Source organism: Capsaspora owczarzaki (genome assembly GCF_000151315.2).
Source record: "Capsaspora owczarzaki ATCC 30864 unplaced genomic scaffold supercont2.8, whole genome shotgun sequence".
Lineage (NCBI taxonomy): Eukaryota > Filasterea > Ministeriida > Capsasporidae > Capsaspora > Capsaspora owczarzaki.
The window spans coordinates 863,263-884,844 of NW_011887299.1; the positions used below are offsets into that span (position 1 = coordinate 863,263).

Sequence of the window (21,582 nt, forward strand, 5' to 3'; positions counted from 1 at the left end):
CTTGGCTGTGTTTTTGCTTGTCGGTCATCACGATCGCTCACCACTCTGCCTCCTTTTCCAGAATCTGACGTGGCTGTTTTTCTGAGCTCAGTCTCTCTTTTTTTTTTTTAACACTCTTCTCCAATGACTTCGCTGTTTGATCGTCCGCTGCCTTTCGAGGCCTTTGGACAGTTCCACAACATGTGAGTCAGCAAGCACCATTTTCGCCATTCAACACACGATGAGCTTCCTTTTTTTGTGTTCATACGAATGTCAAGTCTTTCGCAAAGACGGAGCAAAAACGAAATTCTCGCTCTTTTGTGCTTTCTTATTTTTCCGCTTTTTTCGCTACTTTTTGCCTTCGATTGCGTGAGAGTGAGAATGTGAGCGAGTAAGCGTGAGTGAGAATGAATACGAAGTGAGGAATACGAGCGAAAGTCAAGGGGGAGAGTCGATCGTAACAGGTCGAGGAACGACAGGCAATTCGAAAGCAATGGAAAGCAATGGAAAGACACGTCACTGCTTTCGTGAGCCCTTGATCGACGTCGCACTCGTTGACTCTTTGAATATCAGTATGAGAATGAGTATGAAGCTGAACAAGAGTATGGCTCTGTTGAGAGATCGCGCTGGTTCGGCCACTCTGCCCCACTTTACCATTGCGCGGAACCCGCCCTCCCACTTCACTGACCTTGACCTTGATTCTCTGTTTCTGTCTCTGTGTCCGTCTGAACAGTGACGCCAAGGTCCAGTCGCACCTCAAGGGCGTCTATGCCACGCTCGCTGCGTCCGTGCTCATCGCCGCTCTCGGCGCAACGCTCGGCCAGCGCTTTGCGTTTGCCTTCGAGTACCCGTACCTCGTCTCGTTCGCCTGCCTTGGCTTTGTGCTGTGGCTGGCCATGAACCCAGAGGGCTCGTCCACGTTTGGCACCCGCGCGGCCATGTTTGGCGGATACTCGTTCTTCCAGGGCGTCGCCTTGGCCCCGCTCGTCTGGTTGCTCGCCGAGATTGACCCGAGCATTGTCTCGACTGCCTTCCTCGGATCCGTCGCCATCTTTGCCTCGTTCTCACTGACCGCCCTCTATGCCCAGCGCCGCGTCGATCTCTGGCTCGGCGGTCTGCTCAGCTCGGGCTTGTCTGTGCTCTGCTGGACCAATCTGCTCGCCTTCTTCTTCCCGAGCATGTTCTTCTTTAACATTCAGCTCTACCTGGGTCTGATGGTCTTCTGCGGCTATGTCATCTTCGACACTCAAGTCATCATCTTCAAGGCCACTCGCGGCGACCGGTAAGTGCAATCCAAATCTGGTTTTGTTGGTTGGATGAGTTGGTTGGTTGTACTTTCGCCCGTTTCTCTTGCTCATTGTCATCTTCTGAAATCTGGTGTTTGGGAACAGTGACGTGATTATGCATTCGCTCGAGCTCTTCCTCGATTTTGTCAACATCTTTGTCCGCATTGCCTCCATCCTTGGCAAGGACAAGAAGAAGAAGAAGTAAATACGCTTTGCTTTTTTTTTCCTCTGTGCCTCGTTTTGTTTCGGTTTTCCCCAGATTGATTGAGAGCTAGTCATTCTCATATACCATGTAAAGTCCATCAATTTGATGAATACAAATAAATACGTTTTGCAAAGCACCATTGACACTGCGACACGAACAGCGTTGGGTGTACTTTGTCGCCAGATTAGTCTCATCTCGAACTCTCATATACCATGTAAAGTCCATCAATTTGATGAATACAAATAAATACGTTTTGCAAAGCACCATTGACACTGCGACACGAACAGCGTTGAATGTACTTTGTCTCCAGATCAGTCACATCTCGAACTCTCGTGGAAGGCCGAGGGAGGGGGTACTCGAAGCTGACTTGATTGGGCGCTTACACTGGCGAGTGCATGCCCAACTTGGTGCCAAACAGCAACTTGGCCCGCTTTTGGAAGCGAATGAATCGTTTCGTGTCGTGTTTCTTGACTTGCTCGTTCACGAGGAGCAGAACAATGGGCCAAAGCAGCCCAACGACGTACACGTACCACCGAATGTCCGCAAAGCCAAACGAATACACGCTGGAGTCACCGGCAAAGGACACTGCAAAAAAGATGATTTGCAGGACAAGACTATCAAAATGAAAACAAACATGGGTTGAATGTGAGTGACAAGGGTGCAGCAGACCTTTGGCGGCCAGGCGGGAACTTACGCAGCGCCTGCACTTCCCAACCATGCCTTGTTCCTCCACAAGCGCAGTTGGAAGACGGACTGAGTACGGTGCATAAAGGTGGCGCTGAGGGTGACTTTGACCACAAGAACAACAGAAAAAAAACAAACGTCAGGTCACTGCCGCCTCGCACAACAACAACAAAAAAACAACACACAATCTTTCTGCCATACCGAAATAGAGGACGAGGAGAAAGAGAGCCACATTCTGTGCAAAGTACAGGCCGGTCGAGAGAGAGCTCGACCAGCCATTCCACTGCTTGGTGCCAGTGGTCAGGGAAAAGGTGGAGGGCGACACGACCGTCGGGCCGAGCAACGCGTTGCATGAAATGACTGCAGTGCCGGATGCCAGCAGCTCCGACGAGAGGTGGAGACAGAACGAATTGAGGGTCAAGAAGAACAAGACCACCACGACGATGGTCGAGGGCACAAAGCGAAGGCAGAAATAGACCAGGAAGCGCCGACGATCTTTGACGTGGTCAACGTTCTTGGCGGCAATCAATTTCATCGTGTTGGGTTGGCCCGCGCGGGTGAAGAGTGGGATGGAGAGCAGAGGAACGATGATGACTTCCAGCCAAATGAGATGAATACCGTTGAAGATGGGAGGAAGCAGCAGGCAGTACGAGAGAAGAATGAGGAAGGACAGCGAGAGTTGGCAGCCCATCATGAATGCGAGCGTTTGGCGCAAGGACCACGATAGGCGGCGAGCCTCGCGAATCAAAAACAGCATGGAACGAAGGGACGTGTTTCGGTGCAGGGTGACGGTGCACGGGACAGTGTTGAGTTGCGAGGCCAGGCTAAGAAGTTTGTTTGACTCGACTATCAAATGCAGGAACAAAAGCAACCAGTGAGCTCAAAATAGCCACCTTCTCCCCACCCTCCCACATGCACACACACACGAAATTTACACACGAAATTCAAAATTCAGCGCTCACAATCCCGCGAGTCGGCCTTGCTGTTGTACAGACACTCATCGCTGCGCAATGCTAATGTTGGCCCGGGCAAAGCAAGCTAGACTGTCGCTGTTCAACGAGGTACCCAAGCACAGAACTGTAAGGCCGTTCTCTTGCATGATTTTCATCATTTCCTGCGAGAATTTGACAACAGGCACGGGAAGATTTGAGTACAAGCGAGCTTTCAACAACTAGTTTCTCCAGTTCCAGGGTCCATCTCACCTCCGTGGCCTTCGGCATGCTCTCCGTAAACAGGGGGACGAGCAGTGGAACATCATCGACCTTCTCAAGATGCGGGCGGATTTGGCGAACGCCTTTGGGCAGGCGAGCCTTGTTGTCGGCGTAGGTTGGCGACAAGTCCAAGGCCGTGTGGAGAGCGCGTTTGTCCTGGTATCCCAGCACGGGGGTGCGAGGGGTAGACGGCGTGTTTGTACCACTTGGAAGGCGGAGGGCTGAACCACCAGCACCAGCACCCGCACCGAACATGGACACTTCATCCTCGGCATCGTCTTTCAACGAAATGTGGCAATTCCAGCCAGTCTCCAGACCCATGCGAGTTGCAAAGGCCTTGGAGCGCATTTCTGACTCGGACGAAAAATAAACAAAGCGGATACCAGCGGCGAGCAAGTGCTCAATCACTGGGACGACTTCCTGCTTTGGATGGTACTCAGAAGCAACCATGCCAATGAAGATTTGATGTTGTTGAAGCCTGTCGGGGGATTGAGAGGAGGAGGGGGGGAAGAGCAAATCAGGTGAGAGAAATACAGTAACTTGAACCACCCACACTTTGCAAACACCGAGCAAGCAACGCCATCGACAGTCCCAGCTTACGCGACGAGTCGGGCCTCTTTGCGAATTGCGGATCTCGGGCGAAGCGGATTGAGAGCCGCGCGACTGGATACTCGAGAAGGCGCGCTGGTGTCGGCTTCCTCCTCTTCCTCCTCCTCCTCTTCGTTCAGCAGATTCGCCATGCTCGTTATTTGCGTCCGCGAGTTGACGCCTCCTGCGGGCAGTGTCGCGGCGGAGGTGTTCATCTCGGACACGGTCGCAGTGTCCGTCAGCAAGGATGTCAGGGAAATGGCATCGAACGGAGTGACAGCTTCACTTCCCATCGTGTCCTGGAACACGGAGACGGTGTCCGCCATGAAGGCATCCGCATTCGAATTGTTGATGGCGACAGACATATCCATGGCAGCTTCGTCGCCAACAGCGTTGAGCACGATCGTCTTTTGCTTCATTTCAATGTAGTGGTCCTGCTCTGGCGGCGCGCACATGGTTTGCGAGGACGGGGCCCGCTCTGGGAATGGATTGACCACTTCAACGGGCTTGTACGCAAAGCCACTGCAGTACATGCTACGAGATGCATTGGTATAAAAGTTGATGAGCCGGCGGCGATGCCGCGGAGTCATTTCGCAAATGTCGTTGCCATCCCACAGATCGGTGCAGCGTTCCTGCACCATTTCGCCGTCGCCTTCCGAAAACAGCTGCAGGCTTCCTGTCGCCGTGTCTTCGACCAGGATGGAGGAGACGTACTGCACAGGCGTCTCGAGCAGGGTCGAGGCTAGATTTCGCTCTGCAGTGCCGCCAGGCGATGTGGCAGTCAAGACCTTTCGAGGCACCGAAAGAAGCGGAGTCGCCGAGCGTCCTTCTGCTGCAGCGGCCAGTGTCGCCTGCCGCAGCAACGGGCGAGTATCAGAGATACCCTTTCCGCTGTCACCCGTGTGTTGTTGGTTGCCATTCTCGAGTGCCGTCAACGCCAACACAGACGACACGCGACGGGCTTCGTCCGTCATGTGCACCGCTGTGGTCGAAAAGGCCGTGACACGAATGTGCTTGACAAACGTTGCCAGAGCTGCATCTTTGAAACCAATCTCTCGGGCCAGCGGGCACAGGCAGGAGCGCAAGGGGCGCGACGCAATGCCACTTTCGCGCTCGCTCAAGTACTGCCAGTAGGAATCCAACCGAGCAGCATGGGTCGAGCACCCTGGTGCATGGCCAACGCCTGCAGGTGGAGTTTCGGCACATTGCGAGCTCAGCAGAATGTTCAAACCGAGTGGTTTCAGTGCAGGCAGATACTTGACCCAGTCTGTTTCATCAAAGCGGATTCCGTTGGCACGGTTGTTGTCCGTAGAAACATCGAGAATGGCCGAAGCGTGGCGAACGGCGGCACTTTGTTGAGGGTGCAGCGCAATTGGAGATGGCGGACCATCCTCGTCCTCGCTGGCGCTCTCTTCGCTGTCGCGATCGTCGTGTGCAAGTGGGAACATGGTCTGGCCCATCGGCGAGAAGGTAAAGACCTTTTCAGCAGTCGGCCGGGGCATGGAAAGCAAGCCGACCTTGTCAATGCAGCACAGAGTGGTGATGCCGCCGAGCGTGTTCATCAAGCTGCACGATCGAGGCAAAAAGACAACATCGCGGCACAGGAGGTGGTCTAAAAACACCTTCCACTCGTCTCGAACGGGAATGTCGACGGTCATTTGTGTGGTTTGAGGTTGAGTTTGCAATAAAGATTCTGCAGAGAGGACATTCGGTGTGTGTGCGTGTGTGGCAAAGAAAATAAAACAGGAAAGCGTGAGATTCAACTGCAAGAAAACACGGGCGAGATTCACTTTGGCAGACTTTACGCAAGCTGGACTGGCTTTCGTTGAGGCGAGGATCATCCAGCTGACGCGCAAGCAATGCGATTCTCGCAGCGCCATACGCGTTGGCAGCAGCCCAGAGCAGCGGGAAGATGAGAGGGAGCAAGGGAATGAAGAGATAAACCAACTCGACGAAAAACATTTCCATCCATTCACCCTCCTCGTCGTTGAGAAGGCCGTAGCGTAAGGCGTTAACGAAAATAGCGGCAAGAAACAATGGGCCCAAGATCATCTTTCCCAGGATGCGACCGAGAATAACAGAGCGCTCGTTCTCAAGCTTGGTCAAGGGACGAGTCTTGTAGGCGTTCAGCGGAATGTCAAGGTGCCGAATGAACGGCGTCTCGTCCATGACATAGAGAACGGGTTTTGGCTGCGCACAAAACTCGGGCTGCACGCAACAATGTACACCAAAAGTGAGCGAAAAAAAAAAACAAAAACGCTTCTTCAACATCATCCCCTCGTTCTCGAGCACGAATGCGTGCAAGTACCTCTGTCGCTGGAGGAGCTCGTTGGGACTCGACAGAAGTTGATGGGATCTGCCCTTCCGATAATACGCCGGCCACCGAAGGATCGTAGCTGTGGCACAATCCAGGCGCTGGCACGCCTGGCAAGAGCTCCAACAAGTCACCTTTTACCAACAACACGCGAGGAATACTGACGATGCGACCATCGCGGATGGTGCGCGCGACGGAAATGGACGGCGAGATGAACGCATCCGAGGCGCAAAAGTCGTCCAGCCAAACTGGATCGGGCTGGAGCGCTGCCTGGTGGGATTGAACAATCGACGACAGCGCGTCAGCAATCTCGTTGGCGCGGCACTTGTCTTCGTACCATCCCAGATACAAGTTCCAGGCAGCAAAGGCTAGCAACAAAAGCGCCTCAATCAGCACGCCGGTCAATCGGTAGTGCGAGATGGACGGGTCGGCTTTTCCATAAATAAAGTAGACGAGCAAGAACACTGCAAGAACCGCCACCAAGCCAGAGGTCCAGAACCATTCGCGTGTTACGAGGCTATACAACAACAGAGTCAAGCAGAGTTTACGGTGAGCCGCCACTTACTTGGCTTGGACGTCAACTGTCCCAACTCTGTACGACTTGCGTGGAAAACCAGCACTTACGAAATTAACTTTACAGATTGGGTTTGGCGTCGGTGTTCATCCGCGCGGGCCCTAATTTCATCAAACAAAAGTCTCGTTGCCGCGGATGTTGCGAGCCCTTGAGCAGGTGGTGGCGCAGAGGTGCCGGCACTGCGATCATTGACTCTTGCTGACGGAGCTGCCGAGGTCTTGATGCGCGTCATTGGGATGGCTTCACCGCCACCCACCATGGCGGGGTACTGTGCAGCCGAAACTTCTGAGGGTTGTCGACTGTGTGCCACAGAATCCACGACAAAGACTGGCCGTTTGGCTGGCGATGGCTGGAGCAACGGCAATGTCGACGCACTCTGCGCGATCGCCGCAGCAGTCGCATCAGTAGCATCAGTAGCATCAGTAGCATCAGTGCCAGTGGTAGCCAAGTCCTGCGGCGTGAGGGTGAGATTGGTCGTGGACGAACTCGCAGCAGCGGCGGGTGCCATTCCGGCTGGAGCAGCAACCGATGCCAACGACGCGGCCGACGCTGCCAGTGATGACGGCACAGAGTTGAGTGCCACGCCAGGCACAAACCGGGGCACCTGGGCTTCAGGCGGCGCCGTGATCGTCGCGGCAGATGCAGCGGCCCCGAGCGCTTGGAGCGGCGACGCAATGATCTGGACACCCGGCGCCGCTGCCAGCGCGGACAGCGACGCCATCGACTGCGATCTGTTCTGGGACAGCGTGTTGAGCCTGGTCAGCGAGTGCGATGGCGGCAGCGCTCCCGCCTTACGGAGGATTGCTGGGCTTCCAGTCGGAGTGGCGCTGCTGGCTGCGATTGCGCTCTGTGGGTGCTGCTGCTGCTGCTGCAGAAGAGGGAGTCTAGTCGTGATGGATGGCTGTGCGACTGGTATTGGCTGATGAGATGGGATGGCGGTGGATTGGGACGGCGCAGCATCGCCGTGTTCATGATCACCATGATCATCATGACCATCATCATCGCTGTAATGACGACTATGATTGTCGTGCGCTGCTGCACTCAGCTGCATGGCCGCGTCGAACGAGTGGAGCGAGCCGCGGTCGTAGTTGTCGTCGTCGTCGTTGTCGTTGCTGCCACTCATCGTCGTCGTGCGACTCTCAGATTCTGAGCCAATAATCAAAACAATGGAATTGTTGTTGAAAAAAGCTTTTCCTTTGAAAAAACTTGTTCAATGTAAAATAAGAAACGAAAAGAAACGAAAAGAAAGAAAAGAAAAAATGGCGGGAAAACAAAAACGACTGAAACACATTGTTTGAAATTGAAATAAGAAGAAAAAAACAAAGAAGAACAAGCTCAGAAGCAATAAAGTATCAAAGCAATTCCATCCATCATTCTGCACAATTGTGTGGATGGCTCTCCTTGCTTTGATCCCGCTTTGATCTCAAAAAGAAGAACAAGAAGAAGCGGTTTCTCAGAAGCAATAAAGTATAAAGGCAATTTCATCCATCATTCTGTACAATTGTGTGGATGGCTCTCCTTGCATTGATCCCGCTTTGATCCCGCTTTGATCCACTCATGCCACCATAGCTGCTCAGAGCGTCCTTCTCCTCTCACCCTCTGACCCTTGTCTCGATCCCATTCATTCATTCATTCATTCATTCACTTTTCTTTCATTCATTCAGTCCTTTAGTTTTTGTTGAATTGATTCTGGTGGCTGTTGTGTTTGCATGCTGGGCGCTGATCGCAAGTTCGGTCTCAGTGAGCTGCAGTCGCTTGCTGGAGCACTCAAGGCGCTGAGTGGCGGCGGTGCTGCTGCTGCTTCGGGGCTCCAACTCCCTGCATTCCGCGAGCTGCTCATCCAAGTAAAACGAACCTGTTCTGCTGCTTTGCATTGGGCATTGAACTCGGAATGATGTCGCGCGTGTGTGTGTGCTCACAGTACGAGGTCGATTGTTCAAAAGGTCACTCTGGCGCTCGATCCCCAGCCGCAGCCGCAGCCAACTCCAGCCCATGCGCAAAGCTCATCAAGTAGCAACAGCAACAGCAACAGCAGTTTGCTGCCACAAGCTCAGGGGCGGCCGTCGCAGGACGAAGCGACCACGATCGCCGCTCTCGACGCTCTCACGTTACTGTTTGTGCGCATACCAGGTGCTCCATCCAATGCTGGACAGTTGCATCAATGATGCAGGATGAACAATTCAACAAAAAAAACTCACATATATATATGCTGGATATGCGCGGTTTGCAGATGCAAAACAACGTCAATTGCACCCAAGACTGCCGCTCATGCCACCACTAGGACATTGCGTCTATATCGTGCTCGAGCTCGCGGCGACACATCGCAACATGCACGTCCAAGTGAAGGCGCTGAATGTGATTGAATTGCTTCTCAAGGGCATGGATGACGGTGAGTTTCACACATCATGGGTCGCTCCAACAACATCGCTTCCCCCTCATCATCTTGCTTGCCTTGTGTCGTCCACAGCTGCGTTGCTTTTGCCATTTCTGCCGGGCTTGTCGAGCCAGTTATGCAAGGCTGCAACAGGCAACGTGCTTCAAAATCACAACGTGACTGTTGCGGCTCTGCAAAGTCTTGGCCTGTCACTCGCCAAGCTGTTTGGAGATCGCGCCAACGCCACCGTGCTAGAAAGCGTGAAGACGAGTGCGACAGCAGCTGGGGCATTATCCCAGCTGCAAGCCCTCGCAACTTCGGTGGCCGACGCTGGCCAACTTCCCACGGACGACCCGCCTCAGAACGAGAGCCCCACAGCCTCTCGCGATCCTAGCGGTCGGCCGACCTCAATGCCCATGGTTTCACGAACCCTTACGTGGTTTGTGACCGCCGCAGGAAAGCTGTGCGCGGTTGTAACGCGTGTCTGTTCCACCCTCTCTGCACACTCTTCTCCCGAGGTCAGTGATTCAGCTTTTTATCGTTTGCAATGTTTTTTTCGTTCAATCGTGTTCTGACTTTGTGTGCTGTGGCCTTGTTTCGCGCTCGGAAACTACCAGATTCGGTTTGCGATGGTCACTTTCTGCGATCGCCTTCTGACAGATTGCTTTTTTTCCTTGGAGAAAGTCATGCCGTCGCTCATCGATGTATGAGAGCTGTTATATGCCTTGGGTCTATCGTTGTTGAGTGACAATCGACTCATTGCTGGTTTTCGTTTCTGAATCGTTAGGCCCTGGTCGGCTTGACCGTCGACGACTTTCCATTCGTCGCCGAAGTCGCGCAGCAAGCCGTGGAAGCCTGCGAAGTTGCGTTGAACGCCGGTTCCAAGTCACGTGCGCTGTCCTCCATGCTCGAGGTTGGCACATGTTTTGTTCGTTTCAGAATACCTGCGGCTGCCTCGAATATCGTGCTCTCACTTTTCAAATCTCGTGGCCTCTGCAGGAAAACACCTTCCAAACTCTAACTTCTCTGCCTCGGTTGATCCGTGGGTTGGACGACAAGAAGCAGTTGCTTGCGCTGAGTCGCTTGCTGGGCTACTTTACCATCCAGAAACAACACATGGCTGACTTGTTTAATTCCCAAGCAGTTCTAGATCGATTAACAGTAGCTTTGTGCGAGGTGAGTTACCTTCGTCACATCATTGGAGGTGGGGGACAACTGTTAATGGCTGGGTATATTCACAATGTCGGATGCTGTGTTGTCAGGTGCTCGAGTTTGCGGACGACGATCTGGCCCTCATCCAAGAAGGCGCCGATGCTTCACAATACAACGAACAGACCATCATTCCCGCAGCTCTTGCCGTGCACACGACTGTCGATGTGCAGATGCAGCTCGCAAGTCCGTTCCGGAAACGGTTTGTGCACTTCACCAGCCCGGCAATTCTGACAACCGTCCAACGCCTTTGCTGGCTCCTAGGACAGCACGGAGGAGCTCACGCGCTGGTGGAGCATTTTGCCACTGCGCTTCAGAAGCAGGCCAAGTCGCATAACTCGACGCTCTTCCGGTCGACGCAACTCCAGCTTGTGCTCATTTTGAACGAGCTGCTCGTGGGAGTAGCCAAATCCGACCTCCCCACAGAGGAGGGGCTCCGAATACGGCGCCGGGTTCTTGATTTGTATCTGACGGAGGACGTTTGGCGTGGGGCAAGTGAGCTCGAGCCATTTGAAGACCTGTTTGAGGCCTCGAGCGCGAACGCCAGCGAAAGCAGCAGAACTTCCGAGCTCGATTCAAGCCAGGGCGAGGCTGACTCCATCCCAGTCGTTCCTGCGACCAAAGTGCGCCGCCGTGTCGAAGGTACCATCCTCTCTGCGCTTCTACTGGAGGGAGTGGCGATGATTGCGACCGGATGCGGGCTCGCGTTCAAGGGCGAGATGCTGATGGCGGCTGTTTTTCCCATGGTTGAGCGTCTGGCACACCCCATTGCCGTCGTTAGTGCGACATCCGAGTATTCGTTGCGTGTTGTTTCTTTGGCATGCGGCTATCGGTACGACTTGCTGACTCTCCTGGGGGGTGGGTTGAGAAGGTTGCGTTTCTAGTGCGATTGCTAACCCCCAATTTCGTCCTCCCCTTCGCCCCTCACTTGGCAAACTCACAAACAGGAGTACTCAACACATGATTTCGGCAAACGCTGATTATCTGATTAACAGCGTTGTGCTAAACTTGCGATACTTGCAACTCCACCCCGCCACGCCTGTGGTTCTTAGCACCATGCTCCGCTATTGCGACGCCAGTATATTGGAGCTGCTCCGTGATTCTCTCGCTGAGGTGTTGGATGCCATCGACAACAACCACCACTTGCTAATGTATGAAGGAGGTAGTCACAGTCAACAACAACAGCAACAACAACGAGGCTCGCTTTTGGATGACAACGCTTCAACTTACTTTGGGGATCAGGCCGTCTCCGTTCGCTACTCGCCGCTACGACCGAGACAGCCTGCCTGGCCCGGGAATGCGCTTGTCACTCCGCCATCGCAGTTACTGTCTATTCTCGCCGCCATGGTTGGTGCTCTTGCACGGTGGAAGCGAGAGAAGGCGCTTCCTGGGCTGAACGAACCCGTGGCGGGCGTAAAGCCAACACTGGTGGCCAACCCCAGCAGCAATCCGACCGAGCATGAGCAAGACGATAGCTCTCCCACAGCCGGCAGACCCGATACCACACAGGATGAGCGTGCCGCCAAGTGGCGGGCAGCCATCCAAGAAAGCAAGCAAATGCGAGGCATCTCGTCGGCCGACGGCGGCGGTGACGAGCAGCAAGAGGAAGACGACGAGCACCCGTATGCCGATACCGAGCCACCAAAGGTGTTGACACCCAGCCAGATCAGAGCAGACGTCGCTCTCAAGCTCACCGAAGCCGTACTCGAAAAGTGCGCTCATTTCATTCCGAGCTCGTTGCCTCCGGTGCGCATTGCAATGCTCATGGCAGCTCGCGATGGGATGCAGGTACTTGCGAGCGACAACACACGCCTCCTGCCGATGGTGCACAAGTTGTGGGGCAGTGTTTCGCGTCGCTGCAGGGACGAAGACACCGGCGTGCAAGTGGCAGCGTGGCAGTGCGTCTCGGTCATCTGCGCGCTTGGCGGTGACTTTGCACGGTCTCGGTTTTTGCGCGAAATTTGGCCAGCCATGAACTCTGCGCTTTCTTCCCCTGACCGCGCTGGCTGGCGGCCATTGACAGAGCTTCAGCAACAAGCGCAGCGCGACCAGCTCCAAGTCGGCGCCCGGCGTGGTGGGAAGGGTCTTCTCCTTCCCAATCAGTCGGACGATTCCGCGCAGACCCAGTCAAACAGTTCGACCGGCGCATTCGCTGGGCGGTACTTGAGGACAGCGGCATACAAGGTGCATATTGCCATGCTTGAGGCTCTGCTCTGCGTGCGGCATCTGAAGCTCGAGAGTCTTGACGTTGTCGCAATCGCATTGGCCTGTCTGCCGTCTCTTGGCGATCACCAGCCGCACGAAGTGCAGATGGCGGCCGGTAAGTGGAACTACTTTTCAAGCGTGCAACGAAGTGTTGTGGTAGTGGTGGGGGGGGTGGTTGGCAGGGTCAAAAAGTGTCCTCACTTTGAGTTTTGGGGTCATTTTGATTGGAACAGAAAACGCCCTGGCAGCTCTCATCGAAGCAGATGCTGACGCAGTGTGGCAGCTTTTAACTGCCGCTCATCCCAAGCGACGGACAATGGTGACCAGCCCAGACGATTCACCTCCATGCATTCTTCCGCTCAACACTGACGCCTTGGATCGTCTGCTCGCGCGCACAATCTCTCTCTTCCCCCAAGTAATGTGATTGGTTGCATTTTATGTGCGCAGCAGAGTAACTGGAAGTTTGTATTGGGACATAATACAGCATCACTCGAAGCACAGGAGCAATGCAGCAAAAATCTAGACAGAGACAAGGTGAAAATAAAAGAGCAAAAACAAAAGTCAGTGAACAAAATCGTAAAGCACGAACGACTGCAAGCAAAACGAAAAGAAGAAAAGATGGAATACGCCCTCAGAAGGAGCCAATCAATCAAGGAAAGAAAAAATTGAGGAGTGCATGGCAAAGAACAGAGAGAGAGGGCTCAGCAGCAATATTGCATTCTTTTTCAGCAAGCGTTCTTCTCGAAAGAAGTTCGTGCTCAGGTAATGTAGGTAAAGAAATGAGTTGCTCATCGTTGCAAAAAAAATAATAAAAACCAAGGTGGCGAAAAAGAAAAAAAGACAAAGAAGACGGAAAAAAAAAAAGACATCATAAAACAACAAACAAAAAAAGAGGCTTACCGAGAGGAAAAACACCCAAACTGGTAATGGCAGATTTGGAATGCTTTTACTTCTTTGCGCCGACACCGACGGTGCGGCCGTGACGGCCGGTGGTCTTGGTGTGCTGGCCACGGACACGGACACCCCAGTAGTGACGGAGACCACGGTGGGCACGGATCTTCTTGAGGCGCTCAATGTCCTCACGAAGCTTGTTGTCAAGACCGTTGGACAGGACCTGGGAGGTCTTGCCGTCGACGATGTCCTTCTGCCTGTTGAGGAACCAGTCGGGGATCTTGTACGAGCGGGGGTTTTGGAGGATGCTGAGCAGGCGCTCAACCTCAGCCTCGTTGACCTCACCGGCACGCTTCTTGAGGTCGATGTCAGCCTTCTTGCAGACAAGGTTGGAGTAACGGCGACCAACACCCTTGATCTTGGTGAGGGCGAAGGGGATCTTGACCTTGCCGTCAATGTTGGTGTTGAGCATACGCAGAATGTGCGTGAACTTCTCAGGAAGGACGAGCGACTGTTCAAGCAAGACACGGGTATTGAAGTGAGAAGGCGGGGGAGGTGATAAGAGTGGATGGGACAAGAGAGAGACGCGAGAGCGAGGGAGAGAAAAAGCGAGAAGCACCAAAGGTTCAAGGTCGAGTTCCAGCAGTCCTTCGCTCTCATGCAAAACCATTCACAGAAATCGACCAAACTCGTGGAATCGAGGCAAAGCGCACGCCAACGGCCGAGCGAGGAGCGACGGCGAAGGGCATGAAGCGAGCAGCAACGAAAATCAATCGTTCGGCTCCCTTTTTGCTTTGCCACTCCAAACGGCGCCAGTGTGCGACCTTCCTGACCCGCTGATGGAGCGGTCGACACTGCTCTCCAACCAGAAACCGGGCTGCATAGGCTGGGCGGCAAGGCTGCCGGGACGAGCGGCGGTTTCTGAGCTGAAAGACCGTGAAAGTTGAGCCGTCCAACTTTGTCGCGCAAGTCCCGCCCTTTCCAACCCCTGTATCTCTGCTTTCTCCCATTGCTACCCCTCTCCCTGCTGCCGGAATCTCATAGAGCACATCGTTTCACATCGGATGCGCGGGGGCTGAAGGGGGTCGCTTTCGGTGATGTCGATTGTTACCATCGTAAAAAAGGAGAGAGAACGAGCGACAAGTCCAAAACCAAACCTAGATGAAAAATCCTTCCATTGCCATTCGTTTGAAATCCCTCTACCGACAGCCACCAGTCAACAAAACAAGCTAGCAGACAAACGAACAAACAAACAACACTTTCATGGGGGTACAAACACATTTAAATCGAGGTTGGAAGCGGAAGCCGATCCTTGCCAATGCAAATCCATAGCAATTTCTGATTCACCAACTCCAAGCACTCCAAGTCAGCCATTTTCTCGCCATAATCCAGTCTCTATTCCTATTTAGATTGATAGCTCTATTATTATTTTGTATTCTGGGTGCAATGTTGCGGCTGAGTGTTCACCAACGGTCGCTGTCGTCTTTGTGCGGTTTGGCACATCGGGCTGCTGCTGCTGCTGCTACTACGGCTCCCACGGCGACCGCTGCTGCCACTCCGGCCCCACAAACCATCGAGATTGTCAGGATGGGACCTCCAGACCACGTCACCAACCTCCGCCCGTTCGAGATCATCCGTGAGTGGGGGAGGGGGTTTCTCAATGCTCGTGTGTAATTTTGTGTTCCGTCCACTCGCACTCATCCTCTTTGTTCTCTGACTCTCTTGCTCTCTGTGCCTGTGTTATGCATCTAATGTGGATATCAAATCCGACCGCCGGCGAATCATCACGGTTGTGCTTTGCTCTGCACACGGCAGCGGCCGCAAACGAATCTGTCGCCGAGCGCGAGTACCGCGAGATGCGCATCGCCGCAGCGCAAGGGCACGATCGATTCTGGCGTAGTAACAACACGCGGTTTGTACAAGAAAAGGCAGCATTCGAAGCAGAGCTGGCACGCACCCAGCCGGGACAGCCCATCACCGCAGAGACGCTCTCCGTGTTCTACAAGCGCTTCCTCGATCACAACCTGCCACTGCACAAGGCCTACAATGCCGAGTGGTGGCGCATCAACATTTCCATGCTAGTTCCTGCTGCACGGGCAACGATCGCCAGAGTGCGTCGCCAAGTGTTTGGATGAAGCGTTTTGCCAGTCGTGTTACTTTTTGGCAAAGCTGCTCTTATGTTAACGACCCCATTTTCCTTAATATCTCATGTTGTTTATTTTTCTTGTTTCAAGACCATCACCATGTTTGCTTTCGTCAGGATTGTTCGCGGGTGACAGGAGGCTGTGGGGAAAGTGAAACGCTTGGATCGTTGGCAGCTCTTTGTCAGTAACCGAGAACCCCACTGCATGAGAGCGCCACAACTTGCACGCAGCAACCTCTCTTTTGCAATTCTAGACTCGAACACGCACCTTCGACAGCGCCAAAATCAGATGGTGCAGAGCAGACCGAGTTGCGTTGAAAACTGTTCTCCCGCCACCACTCTGAAGCGTCCATCACAAATGCGTGCCGAGGTCTGTGCCTTTTTTTTTTTTGGTTTTTCCGACAGTCCCCCTTGATAAAGGACGTGCATCTCCCGCAGGTGCTTCTTGCTCATGACGTATGACGTGCTTGTCCCAACGGAGTGCTTTTTGCTCGTTGAAAAAAATCAAACGTTTTCGCTATCTTTCTTTACAAGGCAATAAAAATAAAAATCAAAAAAAAAAAAAAAAAAAAAAAACTTCAGTTTTTGTTTGTTTTTTTTTTTTTTGATTTTTTTTTTTTTTTTTTGATTTCCTTTCCTTAGTTTTTTTTTTTCTGTTGTTGTTGTTGTTGTTGTTGTTGTTTTCTTGTGTGATTTTGATTTTGCCAACAACTCACAATCAAAATGGCTGCAACTGCATCTGCGTCTGCATCCCTGCCAAAGCCCAGCCGCGGCATGACGGTGGACGAGGTCGCAGACTGGGTCGTTGCGCTCGGCGGTCCCAGTCAGGCGTACTCGCCCTTTGCCGCTCGCCTCCGCGCTGCGGGCTTTGATGGCGCGCGCCTGTTCGCCCTTGCAGAGACGTCTGCTGTTGCTGCAGCAGCAGGCACCGCGACGAGCAGCGGAAGCGGCGGCGGCGGCGGCGCAACTCAACAACCTGCTGCTTCTGCTTCTACTTCCGCTTCGGCTCTGGCGCTGAACGGCACTTCGGCGGCCCAGCTCGAGGCGCTGCTCGCGGCGGCGGAGGGCTCCACGGTGGACAGCACGACAGGCGCCGCACGCACTCCGCTGGGGCACCGCGAGCACCTGCTGGCGGTCGTGACCGAGGCCGCGCTCGAGTTGTCCTTGCGTGATGAAGGCTATATTCAACGGGAAATGGAGCGCTGCATTGACGGCGTCATGCGGGCAACGGATGCAGACAACCACGACGCCAGTATCGAGTACTCGATGGCGTTTGCCAACTTGATCCGTCGGGCCGTCGCCGCCTTGGACCCCATCGTCCTGCCAATTGGCGACCGCTCCGTCCTGCGGGCCCGCCAGCAGACACTCGCCCTGTTGTCCGAGCTCTGCCGTCTGTGCGATGCCGTTGCTGTCGACGGCACACACGAAATCACCACCTCGTCGGTGAACGCGTGTGTGCTGACTCTGGCCGAGGCAGCCGGAAGCCTGTTGCTCGCCGGACACATTTCCGCCGCTGATGTCCAGGATGCGTCCGAGCTGTCGCCAGAGATTGCACAGAACCTGGAGGACGATGAAGGCGAGACCATGACGCCGGGGGCCATGACTCCAAGCTCGCCTGTGCCCACGTCGCCCCGACTCATCCCGCCATCTGTGCGTGCTCCGCTGCCACCGCAGCAGCCCCCCTCAAGCGACAGTCTCGGCGGCTCTGCGACCCCAAGCTCCGAGCTGAGCAGCTTGAACATTCCCGCCGGTACCAGGCTGCGCGAGACTGCGCTGGACGATCCCGAGTCTGAAATTTCCATTACGTCGCCCACGTCTTCGAGCAGCTCGCCCCTGCCACCGAGCGACAAGAGCGAGGAAGATCGCCTCGAGTCGCTCCAGCTTCAGGAACAAGAGAGCCTCTATGCACAAGACCACAAGAACAATGCCAAGATTCCCACACACAAGGTGGCGCTGACCAAAAAGTCGAGCGAGCGCTTTGGTCTTGCCATTGCGCTTGGTGGCGCCTACAACAACCTTGTCGTGGTTGGCAAGCTTCTTCCAAACGGCGTGGCCGATCTGAGCAAGCAAGTTCATGTGGGCGACGAGATTGTTGCCATCAACAGCCAATCTGTGATTGGTTTCCAGCCCGAGAATGTCAAGACGCTCATTATTGTGGCCGCAGATGCTGTCACGCTCGAGCTGCGCACCTATCCGCCAGAGCACCCCAACTCGTACCAAAGCACCAAGAAGGCGTCGGAGCTTCGTGCGACCATCACCTCCAGCGTCACTGCTCAGCCGCACATTTCAACTGCCACGAAATCTCCCGCAAACACTGCTGCCAAAGTCGCGCGGTCGGGTGGCAAACCCACCCTCCAAACTGGACCAATCGCGAACGGCGCTGCCTACGAAACGCACGTTGCTGGCGGAGTGGTTCTCCGCCGCCCCGTTGTCCAGACTGCCGCGTCCATGATTCCAGCTGCCTCTGCCGATCGCGAGCCGCTCAAGCCAGGTGAGTTTCCTTGATTTGGATTGTCTTTGCCTGGTTTGTTGCTGTTGTCATGTTTGTCTCATTCGCTCTTCTCTGGTGTTTCTGTTCCGTGCACACCACACAACTTGCAGCAAGCAAAACTACGGACGACCTTGCCCGCGAGCCTCCAGCACCCCAGCGCAAAAATTCGGCTCCTACCCTGCATGCAATTCCGGCGCCTGAAGACGTGTTGGTTCCCATGCCTCCAACGGAGAATCTGCCCACGGTCGACATGCCGCACAATGTGCCTATCGCGTGCCGTGATTTGATCAATCCTCGGTGTTCCGGCTGGCTGTGGAAACTGGGTGGCAGCGGCTTGACTCCCAAGAACTGGCGTAGGCGCTGGTTTGTTCTCCACGAGTGCAACTTGTACTACTTCAAAACTGCATTTGTAAGTTTTTTTTTTGGTTTTTTTTTTCTTTTTCTTTTTTGGGCCCATGGTTGGCAACACATGTTGGCGAGATGCTGACCGCAAATGTGCTTTGAACACTTTTTTTGATCGTTTGAATGCAACTCAGGATCGTAAAGCTCTCGGCATGATTATTCTGCCCTCGTTTAGCATCACAGACGCTTCTGAAGTCAAGAAAAAGTTTGCCTTCAAAGCTGCTCACACAAACATGCGTACTTACTACTTTTTCGCCGAGACCCGCGAGGACATGCTCAAGTGGATGAACTACATGAGCTTGGCTGCCATTCGTTTCTTTGCCGATACTGACAACATGAGTAAGGAGAGGATGGGAGGTGTTTTTTGGGATCAGGGAGAGAAACGCCAACGCAGTAGCCCGGTTTTCGATCTGTTGAGCATCTCATCATTCTGAACATGTAACCCTTCCATCACAGCACCATCGTATCAAGTATTGGCACCATCCAAAGGCCTGGCGGTGTCTGATGGCAGCGGCGGTGCGGCAGAAAAGTCGTCCACCAAGAAGTCGATTCGGAAGCAAACTTCATTGCCAGTTGAAAAGTCGGACGCTAAGAAACAAAATTCGCAGCCGACAGACAAAATGAAGAAGCAACGTACGTGTTGCACTGCAAGTGCTGTTGAAGTCGGGGTTGTTTTCTGATTTTGCGTGTTTTCACTCAATTTTGCGCAACGACTCCGCCTGCCCCTTTCCCCCGGTTTTTTTTCAGCGAGCATTGATGAGTTGGCCGAGTTCAACAACCGGCAATCCCTCTACGATCCGAACTTTGGTCTTCCTCGCCCTGTACGTCCCAAGTCTGTTTTGGATATTCTGTGTGGGACATGCAGAGTTACTCACTGTCCTTGTTCTGGCGTTATTGCGATTCAATCTCCTCATCAGGGCCGTGATGCAGCCCCCGTGCAACCCAAGTCTTCGCCAGCAGCCGTCCTCGCGAGCGCAGATGACGCGAATTTGCCTGCAGCCGTGATTGCAGCACGCAACGCCGCTGCCAGCAAGGCTGCACAGCCAAAGCGTGTCCGAATGCAACACGAGGAAGCCTCGCTCGATTTGCAAGGAAAGGCAAAAGCTCTTCGTGAGCGACTGGCCAAGAAGGAGCGGGAATTTGCTGAATTGTGCAATCTGTTTGGCTCTGAGATTTCGTCCGAGCGGTTGCAACAGTTTATGATGGCTGCGCGTCAACGCGATTCCATCTACTTTGGTCTCGACAAGGAGACTCTGGACACGCTGAAGAATCTGCCATAGGCGGTTTGATTTTGGCGTTTTGCTTGTGTGTACGTGTGCTGTTGTTGCTGTTGTTGTTGTTTTTGTTGTTGGTGCTTGCCTTTCCGTCATGTGTGCTATGCAGGCATGGGAGATGTACATTTCTGTTTGCTTTTGTTTTGTTTTGTTTTTGTTTCAGTGTGGTTTGTAGTCTGATCATTCGTGTTCCTTCTCTTTCTGGCTTCCTCGCTTCCACCTTTTCGAGTGGCACATGTTGCTTTGTTATGGATCTCGGATAATAGCAACCTCTTGAACATCTCAATCCACCATTGCCCCGAAAGACCAGGACGATTTGAGTACAGTAATTAAGAAGTACAGCTCACACAAATCCCACCAAGCCAACAGCAACAGCGCACTTCGGCTTTCAGTTATTGGCATCCTTGGCCAGAGATAGCTTTGAGAATCGCTGCTGCAAGCGATCGAGACGCACTGGAAGCGTAGGCTCGAGCAAGATTGTGGCTGCTGCATCGAGAAGCTCGGCGTGCGTCTTGACGTGCAAAGCGGCGTCGGCCAGCTCGGGTGCTTGGGCGGACTGGATGATCAGAAGCGATGGTCGCCGCTTGGCGTTCTTTGCGCAAGCATCCGTCAAGAACGCACAGCCCTGGCGCGCCTTGATGATGGAGTGCAACCGAAGAGCGTTCCACAGCAGGAAAATGTTGGGTCCCGGCACGACCGACATCATTGCGGTCAACGGGACGAGCGCCACGTACATGGCCATACGCCGATCCAGCCGTTTCCGATAGTCTGTGGCAAGCGAGCCCAGATTGTGCTGGATGGCGCCAAATTCGGCAGGTTGCTGCAGCGGGTGCAGAATTTCCACGACATCGCACTGGCCAAACACTTCCGGGACGTCGGGAATGTGCTTGTGCGCATGCGTTCGTGCATGATGAATGCGGACAGAGACGTCCTTGAAGAAGAGCTCGGCGGGATCGACCTTGGACTGGAGCTTCTGAATGATGGCGTACATGCGACCGCGCATCGACTCTGGGGGCGCCGTCTCCATCTCGTGCCACTGGTCACTCGCGGCGTTGCTAATGCGCTGTACGATGGTGACCTTGGCATTGCTGGCGGGAGCTTGGTTGTCTGAGAGCAGGTTTTCTGCAGAAGTAGCTTGCTGCTGCTGCTGCTGCTGCGGGGTCTCTGGCTTGCTCGTCTCGTCGCCAATCACCGTGCGATCCGTGAGGCAATGAAAGAGCCACGACGTGTTGCCGCTGCTCGTCGCTGGCTGGAGGGTCGTCAGTGCAGAGGGCAGAGCGACAATCCGCGCGACCGTTCGCTGGACTGGATCCGCGGCTCCATCCTGGCTGTGATGGTGTTGCTGATGTTGGTGTTGATGATGTTGGTGTTGCTGGGCGGACGCGCGAGCCAAAGTGGACAGGGAGCGCAATGCTGTTGTTGCTGCTGCGGTTGGGTGGCTTGTGAACGAGATCACCAGTCGTGGAATCATTGTTGCTGAGAGCGAAAAAGCGGCTAAGAAGCAGAAGAACAAGAAGAAGATGGACTGACACTCGACAATAATCCGGTCAGAATGCAAAGAACATTGGCACAAGATAACACCAAAGACGACTCGTCATTGACAATGTCACTTCGTCTTCATTCCAAAACCAAAAATCGCCAGGTACAGTACACAGTTACTGACAAGGTACTGCAGCTGTTTGTTGAAACGTAAAAAGTCTTCCTAGTATTAACGGTTTTCATTCTGAATAACAATGCAACAAGAATCAACGA

General features: G+C 53.8%; 7 protein-coding genes across 7 annotated transcripts; 4 read left to right on the forward strand and 3 right to left on the reverse strand.

Moving 5' to 3' along the window:
- Positions 1-1,679, forward strand: CAOG_05197. Its single transcript, XM_004346832.2, has 3 exons — positions 1-182; positions 713-1,261; positions 1,371-1,679. The coding sequence occupies exons 1-3, from the start codon at positions 124-126 to the stop codon at positions 1,468-1,470; spliced, it is 708 nt and encodes a 235-aa protein (XP_004346882.1). The 5' UTR covers positions 1-123; the 3' UTR covers positions 1,471-1,679.
- A 5-nt stretch (positions 1,680-1,684) lies between these two features.
- Positions 1,685-7,972, reverse strand: CAOG_05198 (hypothetical protein). The gene is made up of 10 exons (XM_004346833.2): positions 6,892-7,972; positions 6,262-6,784; positions 5,759-6,161; positions 3,966-5,646; positions 3,357-3,843; positions 3,220-3,268; positions 3,117-3,167; positions 2,356-3,000; positions 2,165-2,258; positions 1,685-2,084 (listed from the first exon to the last, which is right to left on the reverse strand). Exons 1-10 carry the CDS (start codon positions 7,962-7,964, stop codon positions 1,850-1,852), a joined length of 5,241 nt encoding a protein of 1,746 aa, XP_004346883.2. The 5' UTR covers positions 7,965-7,972; the 3' UTR covers positions 1,685-1,849.
- Positions 7,973-8,514: 542 nt separating this feature from the next.
- CAOG_05199 (hypothetical protein) lies at positions 8,515-13,053 on the forward strand (the record flags this gene model as incomplete). Its single annotated transcript, XM_004346834.2, has 10 exons — positions 8,515-8,685; positions 8,785-8,971; positions 9,072-9,230; positions 9,309-9,733; positions 9,833-9,919; positions 10,003-10,128; positions 10,215-10,391; positions 10,478-11,256; positions 11,372-12,744; positions 12,863-13,053. Exons 1-10 carry the CDS (start codon positions 8,551-8,553, stop codon positions 13,051-13,053), a joined length of 3,639 nt encoding a protein of 1,212 aa, XP_004346884.2. The 5' UTR covers positions 8,515-8,550.
- A 27-nt stretch (positions 13,054-13,080) lies between these two features.
- On the reverse strand, positions 13,081-14,671 carry CAOG_05200 (ribosomal protein S18). The gene is made up of 3 exons (XM_004346835.2): positions 14,632-14,671; positions 13,530-14,031; positions 13,081-13,148 (listed from the first exon to the last, which is right to left on the reverse strand). Exons 1-2 carry the CDS (start codon positions 14,632-14,634, stop codon positions 13,576-13,578), a joined length of 459 nt encoding a protein of 152 aa, XP_004346885.1. The 5' UTR covers positions 14,635-14,671; the 3' UTR covers positions 13,081-13,148; positions 13,530-13,575.
- Positions 14,672-14,924: 253 nt separating this feature from the next.
- Positions 14,925-15,743, forward strand: CAOG_05201 (hypothetical protein). Its single transcript, XM_004346836.2, has 2 exons — positions 14,925-15,156; positions 15,336-15,743. The coding sequence occupies exons 1-2, from the start codon at positions 14,967-14,969 to the stop codon at positions 15,653-15,655; spliced, it is 510 nt and encodes a 169-aa protein (XP_004346886.2). The 5' UTR covers positions 14,925-14,966; the 3' UTR covers positions 15,656-15,743.
- A 579-nt stretch (positions 15,744-16,322) lies between these two features.
- Positions 16,323-20,127, forward strand: CAOG_05202 (hypothetical protein). Its single transcript, XM_004346837.2, has 6 exons — positions 16,323-18,154; positions 18,265-18,563; positions 18,691-18,895; positions 19,013-19,189; positions 19,304-19,377; positions 19,474-20,127. The coding sequence occupies exons 1-6, from the start codon at positions 16,387-16,389 to the stop codon at positions 19,834-19,836; spliced, it is 2,886 nt and encodes a 961-aa protein (XP_004346887.1). The 5' UTR covers positions 16,323-16,386; the 3' UTR covers positions 19,837-20,127.
- Positions 20,128-20,202: 75 nt separating this feature from the next.
- Positions 20,203-21,345, reverse strand: CAOG_05203 (hypothetical protein). The gene has a single exon (XM_004346838.2). It carries the CDS (start codon positions 21,299-21,301, stop codon positions 20,219-20,221), a length of 1,083 nt encoding a protein of 360 aa, XP_004346888.1. The 5' UTR covers positions 21,302-21,345; the 3' UTR covers positions 20,203-20,218.
- Positions 21,346-21,582: the final 237 nt, after the last annotated feature.